This window comes from Lepidochelys kempii, chromosome 23 (genome assembly GCF_965140265.1).
Source record: "Lepidochelys kempii isolate rLepKem1 chromosome 23, rLepKem1.hap2, whole genome shotgun sequence".
NCBI classification, from domain to species: domain Eukaryota; kingdom Metazoa; phylum Chordata; order Testudines; family Cheloniidae; genus Lepidochelys; species Lepidochelys kempii.
In genome coordinates, this window is record NC_133278.1 from 9215503 (window position 1) to 9226887 (window position 11385).

The following is an 11385-nucleotide window of genomic DNA, read 5'->3' on the forward strand; positions in this document are numbered from 1 at the left end:
CCTGCAATATCCTGGTCACACCTTATTGAATGAAATTCAATGTCTTTGGAGTCCATTGTATGAATTGTTTATGCATCCATGCGGAACAGGGCCTGCATGTATTGCCATGGGGAAGGGTAGTTCCTTCAGGAACTGAGAGCAGTGAACATTGCTTAGGCAAATTTATTCATGTTGTAACACCGCCAGAAAAGCACCACGACCTGCAGAGCCTCGCATACACCAATGCAAACTGGGTTCTCCAAAGACCAACAGATACAGAAAGGATTTTTGGATCAATAGCCTGAATTTAAACTGACTCATGCCCTTCCTTCTCATCAAGAACACAGGAATTCTGGTCCAAGAGGGGCCCAATCCTTAGGGAAGGGTCGGAGAGACTTTGGCCTCCTGAGGCCCTGTACAGGGGTGCTGGAACAATTTATGTAGTGGGGGTGCTGAGAGTCATCAAACCTGTCAAGGTTCCTTCCCCACTCTGAACTCTAGGGTACAGATGTGGGGACCTGCATGAAAACCTCCTACGCTTACTTTTACCAGCTTAGGTTAAAACTTCCCCAAGGTACAAACTATTTTACCCTTTGCCCTTGGACTTCCACTGCCACCACCAAACTTTATCTGGGTTTCTGAAAAAACGTAGTTTGGAAACGTCTTTCCCCCCAAAATCCTCCCAACCCTTGCACCCCACTTCCTGGGGAAGGTTTGGTAAAAATCCTCACCAATTTGCATAGGTGACTACAGACCCAAACTCTTGGATCTTAGAACAATGAAAAAGCATTCAGTTTCCTTACAAGAAGACTTTTAATAGAAGTAAAAAAGGAATCACCTCTGTAAAATCAGGATGGTGAATACCTTACAGGGTAATTAGATTCAAAACATAGAGAATCCCTCTAGGCAAAATCTTAAGTTACAAAAAAGACACACAGACAGAAATATTCATTCTATTCAGCACAGCTATTTTCTCAGCCATTTAAAGAAATCATAATCTAACGCATATCTAGCTAGATTACTTACTAAATTCTAAGACTCCATTCCCATTCTGTCCCTGGTAAAAGCACCACCCAGACAGACACAGACCCTTTGTTTTTCTCCCTCCTCCCAGCTTTTGAAAGTATCTTGTCTCCTCATTGGTCATTTTGGTCAGGTGCCAGCGAGGTTACCTTGAGCTTCTTAACCCTTTACAGGTGAGAGGATTTTTCCTCTGGCCAGGAGGGATTTTAAAGGGGTTTACCCTTCCCTTTATATTTATGACAAAACCAAACTGTAAACCCTACATATGATGGAAACCATTGCAAGCCAGGAGGTGTGGCAGCATCCCTGGTTCCAGCACCTATGGCCCCATAAAACTGAGTGTGCGTCTTCTGAGTTTGTAATCACAGGATAAACCAGGGGTGGGTAAACTTTTGGCCCGAGGACCACATCTGGGTACAGAAATTGTATGGTGGGCCATGAATGCTTACAAAATTGGGGCTGAGGTGTGGGAGGGGTGAGGGCTCTGGCTGGGAGTGCGGGCTCCAGGGTGGGGCCAGAAATGAGGAGTTCAAGGTGCAGGAGGGGGCTTCGGGCTAAGGCGGGGGGGTGGAGTGCAGGGGACGGGGTGTGAGGGCTCCAGCTGGGGGTGCGGGTTCTGGGGTGGGGCCAGAAATGAGGAGTTCAGGGTGCAGGAGGGGGCTCTGGGCTGGGGTGGGTGGAGTGCAGGGGGGGTGAGGGTTCCAGATGTGGGTGCGGGCTCTGGGGTGGGGCTGGGGATGAGGAGTTTCGGGTGCAGGAGGGTGCTCCGGGTGGGAACCAAGGGGTTTGGAGGGCAGGAGGGGGATCAAGCGTTGGGCAGGGGGTTGGGGCGTGGGGCAGGTGGCTCAGGGGTGCAGGCTTGGGGCAGCGCTTACCTTAAGCAGCTTCCAGAAGCAGCGGCATGTCCCCCCTCCAGCTCTTACATGGAGGCGCAGCCAGGCAGCTCTGGTGCGCACTGCCCCGTCTGCAGGCACCACCCCCACAGCTCTCATTGGCCATAGTTCCCAGTCAATGGTGGGAGGCACTTGGGGCAAGGACAGCGTGTGGAGTGGTGCCCCCTGGCTGCCTCTACGTGTAGGAGCCAGAGGGGGACATGCTGCTGCTTCCGTAAGCCGCACTAAGCGGCCTCCGACCCTGCTCCCCAGCTGGAGGGCCAGAGTGGGAGCTCGAGGTCCGGATTAAAACGGCTGATGGGCCGGATGCGGCCCATGGGCTGTAGTTTGCCCACCCCAGGATAAACCCTTGGGGTGGATGAAGAAATGCTCACCAGCCATAGAGCTTGTTGGAGTTGCAGCGATTGCTCTTTGGTGAGCTTATTAGCAGGCATGTAAATTCTTTTACTGTTTCAATAAATACTTTCTCTGTACTGCTTTCTCCTTAAGAATTAATGTGCTTGCTTAGACAGAGCTGGGTGCAATTACACTAACCTGTGGGCAATTACACTGTTTACCATCTCTGAAGAGAAGGCAAGGCAGGCCTGCATAGACAGTACGTCTTGCTGGGGAATTCAGAGCCGAGGCAGGGGATAGTGCAGCCTGGAAAGACCCTTGTCAGGAGGCAGTGAGACATGTGTCACTGCCCAAGAGAGGTGACGGCGGGGGAACTCAAAGCCGGAGAGTGGGGGCCCTTAATGGATCATAGGCAGGGAATACAGGTGCAGTACCAACAACTGGACACGAATACGTAATGACTAGGAGACCAGGGAAGCAGAACATGGGAACCCTAAGGAAGTGGAACCTGGGACAAAGGGACTGGGTGTGAACAGGACTTTGCGGCTGCCCAGGAGGGCACAGGGACTGGAACAGGGGAGAGGGAAGGAGAGAGAGACAGGAACTTGAGGACAATTTGGAAAAGCTGGGCAGAAGATTCTGCCAACATACATTTTGATTTGTTTTGTTTCATCAGACTAACCTAATGACTCTTCCGTTCTGTATTCCAGTTGTTTAATAAAGGCCAGGTTCTTCTTGTGATGCTGCCAGTACCTACTGGTTACATCTCCTGAAGAGGGAGAGTGTCCAACAGGAATCTGAAATCATGTGGACTCCCTGGAGAGCCACAATGAGAAAAATGGGTGTTGCCACCAGGAGGCCTGATCTCTCAGGCTACTGGGGAGGGGCTGGATGGTGGCAAGCTGGGGTGGGGGGAGGATTGGGGCAAACAGCACCAGTGAGCCAAGATATCTGGGGACAGTGGGAAGGGGGGGTTCCATGGAGTAGGTGCTATAAGGAGTTGGGGTGCAGTGGGGTGCCGGGAGCAATGGGACAGTGCTGGACCAGAACCTCAAGAAGCTGAGAGGGTTGGTGATAGTGAGAGTAAGGAGAGGGTGGCAGCTGCTCCAGGAAATGGGGTGCTAGCAAGGGGAGGGGAGAAGGGACACTTTTTTTGGCAGGAGCTCCTGGGACTCAGGAGCAAGGAACACTTGGGACAGTGGGAAGGTGGGGTGGAAAGTGGTTGGGGAGCAGGAAATGTGAGGGAACTGGTAGAGAGAAGCACTGAGGACAATAGGAGTGGAGGAGAGAACACAAGAAGTGGGTGTTCCTGGGGCCCCAGGAGCTGGGGAGAGCTGACAACAGCAGGGAAAGGGAATTGGGTGTCAGAGTGAGTGACAGGGCTAGCTGTATCTTTATCCCCTTCCTGTTCTCTATGAGCTCCCCGCCCCCGCCCAAGGTGTTCGGCCTCTGGTCTTTCCATCTCCTGGAGTGGAATTACACAATTTCCCACATCCTAGACCAGGCCCTGGGTACAATGCCATGCTTACTTACAACCATGCTTACTCAGCAGGTCAGGCTGACTGCAGACACCTTTGGGAGTCTGGATCAGTGTTGTACAGTGCAGCCTTCTTCATAAGAATGACCATTTGGGTCAGACCAATGGTAGCCCAGTATCCTGTCTTCTGAGAGTAGCCAATGCCAGATGCTTCAGAGGGGATGAACAAAACAGGGCAATTACTGAGTGATCCATCCCCTGTTGTCCAGCCCCAGCTTCTGGCAGTTGGAGGTTTAGGGAAGCCCACAGCCTTGGTTGCATCTTGTCAAATAGGTTCATGGAGGACAGGTCCATCAATACTCATCTAAATTCATTTTTGAACCTAGTTATTCTTTTGACCTTCACAACATCCTCTGGCAAGGAGTTCCACAGGTTGACTGTATGCTTTGTGAAGTACTTCCTTATGTTTGTTTTAAACCTGCTGCCTATTAATTTCATGGGGTGACCCCTGGTTCTTCTGTTATGTGAAATTAAATAACACTTCCCTAGTCACGTTTCCACATCATTGATGATTGTAAAGACCTCTGTCATATCCCTCCCATTGTCGTCTCTCTTCTAAGCTGAACAGTCCCAGTCTTTAACATTTTTCCTCCTACAGAAACTGTTCTATACCCCTAATCATTTTCATTCCCCTTCTGTTTGCCTTTTCTGATTCCAGTATATCTGTTTTGAGATGGGGTGACTAGAACTGTATGTAGTATTCAGAGTGTGGGTGTACCATGGATTCATATGGTGGCTTTATGATATTTCTATTTTATTATCTTCCCTTTTCTGATTGTTCCTAACATTCAGTTAGCTTTTTTTGACTGTCACTGCACATGTAGTGCAGATGTTTTCAGAGAACTATCCATGATGACTCCAAGATCTCTTTTTTTTGACAGGTAACAATTAATTTAGATCCACTTCATTTTGTTGAATCATTGGGATTATTTTTTCCAGTCTGCATTACTTTGCACTTATCAATATTGAATTTCATCTGCCATTTTGTCACACAGTTTTGTGAGATCCCTTTGTAACTCTTCACAGACTTCTTTGGACTTAACTATCTTGAGTAATTTTGCATTATCTGCAAATTTTGCTACCTCACTGTTCACCCCTATGTGAGATCATTAATGAATATGTTGAACAGAAGGTCCTAGTACAGATCCTTGGGAGACCCCGGTGTTTACCTCTCTCCACTCTAAAAATTGACCATTTATTCCAACCCTTTGTTTCCTATCCAGTTACTGAGCCAGGAGTGGACATTCCCTCTTATTCCATGACTGCTCACTTTGCTGAGTGCAGACACCTTTGGGAGTCTGGGATCAGTGATGTACAGTGACAGTCTTCTTCATAAGAATGGCCATGTTGGGTCAGACCAATGGTCCAGCTAGCTTGGAGTGGGAGCTTGTCAAAGGCTTTGTGAAAGTCCAGGTACACTGTATCACCCTTGTCCACATGCTTGCTGATAACCTCAGATCATTCTAATAGATTGATGAGGGGTGATTTCTCTTTACAAGAATTGTGTTGACTCTTCCCCAATATACAATGTTCTTCTATGTGTCTGATAATTCTGTTCTTTACTATAGTTTCAACCAATTTGCCTGGTGCTGAAGTTAGACTGACCCGGTGGTAATTGCCAGGATCGCCTCTGGAGCCTTTTTTAAAAAATCAGCATTATTTAGCTATCTTCCAGTCATCTGATACAAAGGCTAGTTTAAGCAATAGGTTACATACCACAGTTAAAACAATAAGGAGTCCTTGTGGCACCTTAGAGACTAACACATTTATTTAGGCATAAGCTTTCATGGGCTAGAACCCACTTCATCAGATGCATGGAGTGAAAAAAAGCAGGCAGGTATAAATATACAGCACAGGAAAAGATGGTAAAGCAACTCCCAAGTGTGTGGGGGGGGTCAGTGCTAATGAGGCCAATTCAATTAGGGTGGATGTGGCAACTGCTGGAAAATGGGCCACATCCACCCTAATTGAATTGGCCTCATTAGCACTGACCCCCCACTTGGTAAGGCAACTCCCATCTTTTCATGTGCTTCCCTGGGACTAAGGTTCAAATTCTGTCCCGGGTAGTTTTTGTAAAAGTCAGGGACAAGTCGTGGGCAATAAACGAACATTCACGGAAGCCCATGACCTGTCCTTGACTTTTAACTAAAAATACCCTGGGGGAGGGGGGACAGGGACTAAGAGTTGGAGCACTGCTGAGGGCTGACCTCTGGCAATTGCTCCAACCCCACCGCTGCTCCTGCAGCAGGGGCTGACCCAACTCCGGTTGCTGCTTCAACCCTGTGGCCACTACTCCAGTGGTCAGTGTTAGCCGACGGCCAAGGATGTTTGGTGAGGTGCCAGCTATGCCCGTTTATACCATCCATGACTTTAACCGCTAGGACGCACTGTCCCTTCGCGGCGGGCAGCCCGGGCTAGGCTGACGGATGCCCCAAGGTCCTAACCACCCGTGACTTTAACTGCTAGACCTCAGAGCTCCTTCGCAGCGGGCAGTCAATACTGACTGACAGGTGCCCCAATGGCAGCACTAAGAGCCTCTCCACACCCGTGACTTTAACTGCTAGAGCTCAGAGCTCCTTCGCAGCGGGCAGCCAGGATTGACTGACAGGTGCCCCAAGAGTTTGCCCCGTGGAGGCGGCACAACTCAACGCTAGCTCTTAGTACTCTCACCTAATGGCCAGGCTTTAGAGCCAAAACGGCTGAGGTTCTTTAATTGTGTTGGCTGCTTTACAGTAAACCAGAGAAAACAAGTCAGGCTTATGCATAAATGGTTACCAAAATTTATTAAGCTAGATTCTAATCATGTGGTTACAAAATTGCTAGTGCCTACTTATTTAAATGTAGAGATGTTACACACACAAACAAGTTACAAAACTGAAGCCACAATCCCAAAGAAAGAAAACAAAGTATAGAGCTCTATTTCAAAATATGTGTACACTAAAGATAGGAGATCAGGTGTGGGTGCTTCTTACCCTCCTTGCATCTCTCGATTCCAGCGGTGCCAAGCCAGGATCGGTCACTCAATTCCGCGGAAAGACGAATAAGGGACAAGGCGTAGGGACCCTCTTAGCTGCAGAAGCCTTGGGAGGCTGTCACTTATCTGACCAGCAGATAGATAGTGAAAAGCACTCAAAAATCATGGTGCTGTAGGTCCCCTACTTATACCTCTGTACTCCTTTATTCTCTTTCTCCTTTCTTATGCCAAATTGAGGCTGGTCTGTCGGGGTGACGCCAGCTTTCGCAAGAGTAGTTTACACTTGCAAAGGAGAGAAACAATAAGTGTCGACTACTGGACATTTCTTTTATGAGGGTAAATATTTTCCCACCTAGGATGTTGGTGTGTGTGCATCACGCTATTTAGTTGGGGCTAAGAGCCATGTCTGTCACAGGGCCTCTGCCTGCTGTGAGCTTAATCGTCGTATCTGTTCCCAGAGGCACATTGTAGCAGCACACCTGTGCTTTCACAGCTTCAAAGGCTGTGCTGGAATATATGTTAAGTGCCCTGTTCCTGCTTCCTCCTGTGTTTCCAGCAATGCTGGTCTGAGGGTGGGGGGGGGGGGGGGGGGGGCTGGCTGTCTGGCTACAGTCAGCCCACCAGCCAGCTTCTCAGGTGGCCCTGGGGCTGACCACTGGCAAGCTGCTCCAGCGACCCCGGGGCTGACTGCTGGCCAGCTGCTCCAGAGGCCCAGGGGTCTCTGCTGTGGTGGCCTTGGGGCTGACTGCCAGCAGCTGCTCCAGCCCCACCAGTTCCAGAGGGGCTTACCAATCCCAGAAGCTGCTCCAGCCCTGCCTCTGCAGAAGAGGTCCCAGAAAGTCATGGATTCTGTGACCTCTGTGACAGAGCCATACCCTTACCTATGCCTCACCCTTTGTCTCTTGGCCTCTTTCTGTCTCAGTCAGAAGCAGTTCCAGGGTGATTTTCCTCTTACTAACGTCCTCACCTTCTGGCCCAGAGAGTTACCTTCTCTGTGTCTTAGGAGCCTCTTTGAGGGGGAGTGTCTGGCTGTGTGTGTTCCCAGCACAGATGAGGATAGTTAAATCCCTCATAAGCAGAGAGCTTTCAGTGCCTGGGCATCTGTCCCTGGGATTTTATGGCTTTACAATGGACTGGGGTTAAAATAATGGAACATTTTTGTGACAAATATCTCAAGAGTTCACTTGATCTCCCTTGTTTTCTTTCCCCTGGGCAGGATTTCCAGTTTCCAAACTTGATGTGATCTCCCAGCTGGAATGGGAGGAGGAGGAATGGGTCCCAGATCTCCAGGGCTCAGGAGAAAGAGAGACCCTGAGGGGCAGAAGCACAGGAGCGGAATCATTCACCCCGACTGACTTATGTCAGTAGCTCCCTCCCTCACCTGCCTTCATCCTGAGTGTTTGCATGGGATGTGGAGGGAAAATTGCTCCCCTCTTCTCTCCCTTAGTTGGAAGAGTTTGAGGGAATCATAGAAGTGTAGGACTGGAAGGGCCCTCAGTCAGTCATCTAGTCCAGTCCCCTGCATTCATGGCAGGACTAAGTATTATCTAGAGCAACCCTGAAAGGTGTTTGTCTAACCTGCTCTTAAACACCTCCAATGACGGAGATTCCACAACCTGCCTAGGTAATTTGTTCCAGTGCTTAACTGCCCTGACAGGAAGATTTTCCTAATGTCCAACCTCAACCCGCCTGTGACAGGTTGTCCCCCCTCCCCTGGGTGCCACCTGATGTACTGGAGTACCACTGAGCCCGCTGGTTCCACCAGTCTGGGTTCCCTTACACTGACCTGGCGAGCCGGGCCGTCAAGCCTCCTCCAGCACACGTGCAGGCAGGGCCACACCCAGCTGCAGAAAGACACAGACACTGAAATCAGCTGTGCGTGGAAAGACTCAGCTCAGGAATTGGACTAGATGACCTTCTGGGGTCCCTTCCAACCCTGATATTCTATGAATTGCCCTAAAGCACTCAAGTGCACACCCCCTCTGGAGTGTAAACCCAAAATTATATTGTCTTGCACTGCACAGAAAACTACAGCGTAAGCTCATGAAATTCACTCCCTCCCACTATGTGGAGGAAGATATGCACAGCTTTTTGCCCGCCCCCCGCCCATTATGAATTCCACAAACTGGTATATAGAAAACAAAAACAAGTTTACTAACTACAGAGGATAGATTTTAAGTGATTATAACGGATCAAAGTAGATATTGAGCAAATAAAGCAAACACACAAACTAAGCTGAACACGCTAAAGAAACTGGCTGCAAGTAGTGATTTCTCACCTTAAATATTGTTTTAAGCAGGTTGCAAAATTTCTTTTAGACAAACTGATCTTGCTTGCCGTTTAAAACTCCAGATATTCCTTTCACAGGCCAGATACCTTCTAGCCTGGATCCAGTCCTTTCTTCCCCAGATCAGTCTGAGGTGTTTTTAGCAGTCACCTTGGGTGGGGATTCAGTGAAGAACTGACCCTGATTAACTCACTCCCCAGCCTTAAATAGGATTTACATATGGCGGGAATCCTTTGTTTCCCAGTTTGATCCCCACCCCCTACTAGTGGAAAAATATTAGCAGTCCAAGATGAAGTCCAGTACCAGGTGACATGATCACATGACCCTGCAGTGTCAAAGCAGCATCCCAGGAAGCTCCTAGGAACGTGGGAGATTAGCATCTTCAAAGTCCTATTGTTCTCCCTAACGACCCATTGTCTAACCAGCCAGACTGATTGCATTTTGTCTGGTGGGCATTCCCCAGGTGCAAACCCACTTGAAATTGTTACATAGTCAATATTCCTAACTTCAGATACAGAAATGATAAATGCATACAAATAGGATAATCACATTCAGTAAATCATAACCTTTCCAATGATACATCACATGACCCATCTTGCATAAAATACAACTTAGTAATGCCATAGTCATATCACAACAATATCTCTATGAAGAATATGGGGCATAGTGTGACACCCCCTTGCTGCAATTTAAGCCCATTGCTTCTTGTCCTAGCCTCAGAGATTCAGGATAACATTTTTTCACCCTCCTCCTTGTAACAACTTTTATGAACTTGAAAACTGTTATCATGTCCCCTCAGTCTTCTCTTCTCCAGACTAAACAAACCCAATTTTTTTCAACCTTCCCCCATAAGTCGTGTTTTCTAGACTTTTAATAATTTTTGTTGCTCTTCTTTGGACTTTTTCCAGTCTGTCCACATCTTTCCTGAAATGTGGCGCCCAGAACTGGACACAGTACTCCAGGTGAGGCCTTATCAGCATGGAGTAGAGCAGGAGAATTACTTCTCATGTCTTGCTTTCAGCACTCCTGCTAATACATCACAGAACGATGTTTGCTTTTTTTGCAACAGTGTTACACTGTTGACTCATATTTAGCTTATGATCCACTATGAAACCCACATCCCTTTCCGCAGTACTCCTTCCTAGGCAGTCATTTCCTAGTTTGTATGTGTGCAACGGATTGTTCCTTCCTAAGTGGAGTACTTTGTCTGTATTAAATTTCATCCTAATTACTTCAGACCATTTCTCCAGTTTGTCCAGATCATTTTGAATTTTAATCCTATCCTCCAAAGCACTTGCAACCCCTCCCAGCTTGGTATTGCCCGCAAACTTTATAAATGTACTCTCTATGCCATTATCTAAATCATTAAAGAAGATATTGAACAGAACTGGACCCAGAACTGATCCCTGTGGGACCCCACTCGTTATGCCCTTCCAGCATGACTGTGAACCACTGATAAGTACTCGCTAGGAAAGGTTTCCCAACCAGTTTTGCACCCACCTTATAGTAGCTCCTTCTAGGTTGCTTTTCCCTAGTTTTTGTATGAGAAGATCATGTGAGACAGTATCAAAAGCTTTACTAAAGTCAAGATATACTACATCTACCGCTTCTCCACCCCCATCCACAAGGCTTGTTACCCTGTCAAATGTATGCTCTATACCATTATCTAAACCATTGATGAAGATACTGAACAGAACCAGAACCAGGACTGATCCCTGCAGGACCCCACTAGATATGCCCTTCTGGCTTGACTGTGAACCCCTCATATCTACTCTCTGGAAAAAGTTTTCTAAACAGTTATGCACCCACCTCATAGTAGTTCCATCTAGGCTATATTTCCCTTGTTTGTTTATGAGAAGGTCATGCAAAACAATATCAAAAGCCTTATTAAAGTCAAGATATACCACAGCTACTGCTTTCCCCACATCCACAAGGCCTGTTACCCGGTCAAGGAAAGCTATTAAATTGGTTTGACATGATCTGTTCTTGACAAATCCATGCTGACTGTTACTTATCACCTTATTATCTTCTAGGTGTTTGCAAATTGATTGCTTGATTATTTGCTCCATTTTCTTTCCAGGTACTGAAGTTAAACTGATTGTCTGTAATTCCCTGGATTGTCCTTATTCTTGTTTCTATAGACTGGCACTCTGGTCTGGTCTACACTACAGTTATCAGTATAACTACATTGCTCAGGAGTGTGAAATATCCACACCCCTGAGTGACACAGTTATACCAACCCAACTCTTTGACAGTGCTATGTCAACAGAACTCCTCCATGAAAACTCCTTTCATGAAAACTGAAACAAAAAAGGCATTTAGCACTTCCAGCATTTCCACATTTCCTATTAATTGT

The 11385-nt window shown here is 47.5% G+C and overlaps 1 protein-coding gene across 7 annotated transcripts in view; it reads left to right on the top strand.

Moving 5' to 3' along the window:
• Positions 1-11385, top strand: part of LOC140902050 (uncharacterized) — a 37486-nt gene that overhangs the window by 14584 nt on the left and 11517 nt on the right. For 5 of the 7 annotated variants that reach the window (XR_012155989.1, XR_012155990.1, XR_012155992.1 and 2 more), the window contains exon 5: positions 7959-8102. The exons of the other annotated variants lie outside the window; for them this stretch is intronic. Coding sequence is in view for 1 of the 5 variants with exons in the window: in XM_073321672.1 (XP_073177773.1) it covers positions 7959-8102 (144 nt within the window). In the remaining 4 variants the exon portion in view is untranslated. The remainder of the gene's footprint in view (positions 1-7958; positions 8103-11385) is intronic. 7 annotated transcript variants of the gene reach the window in all.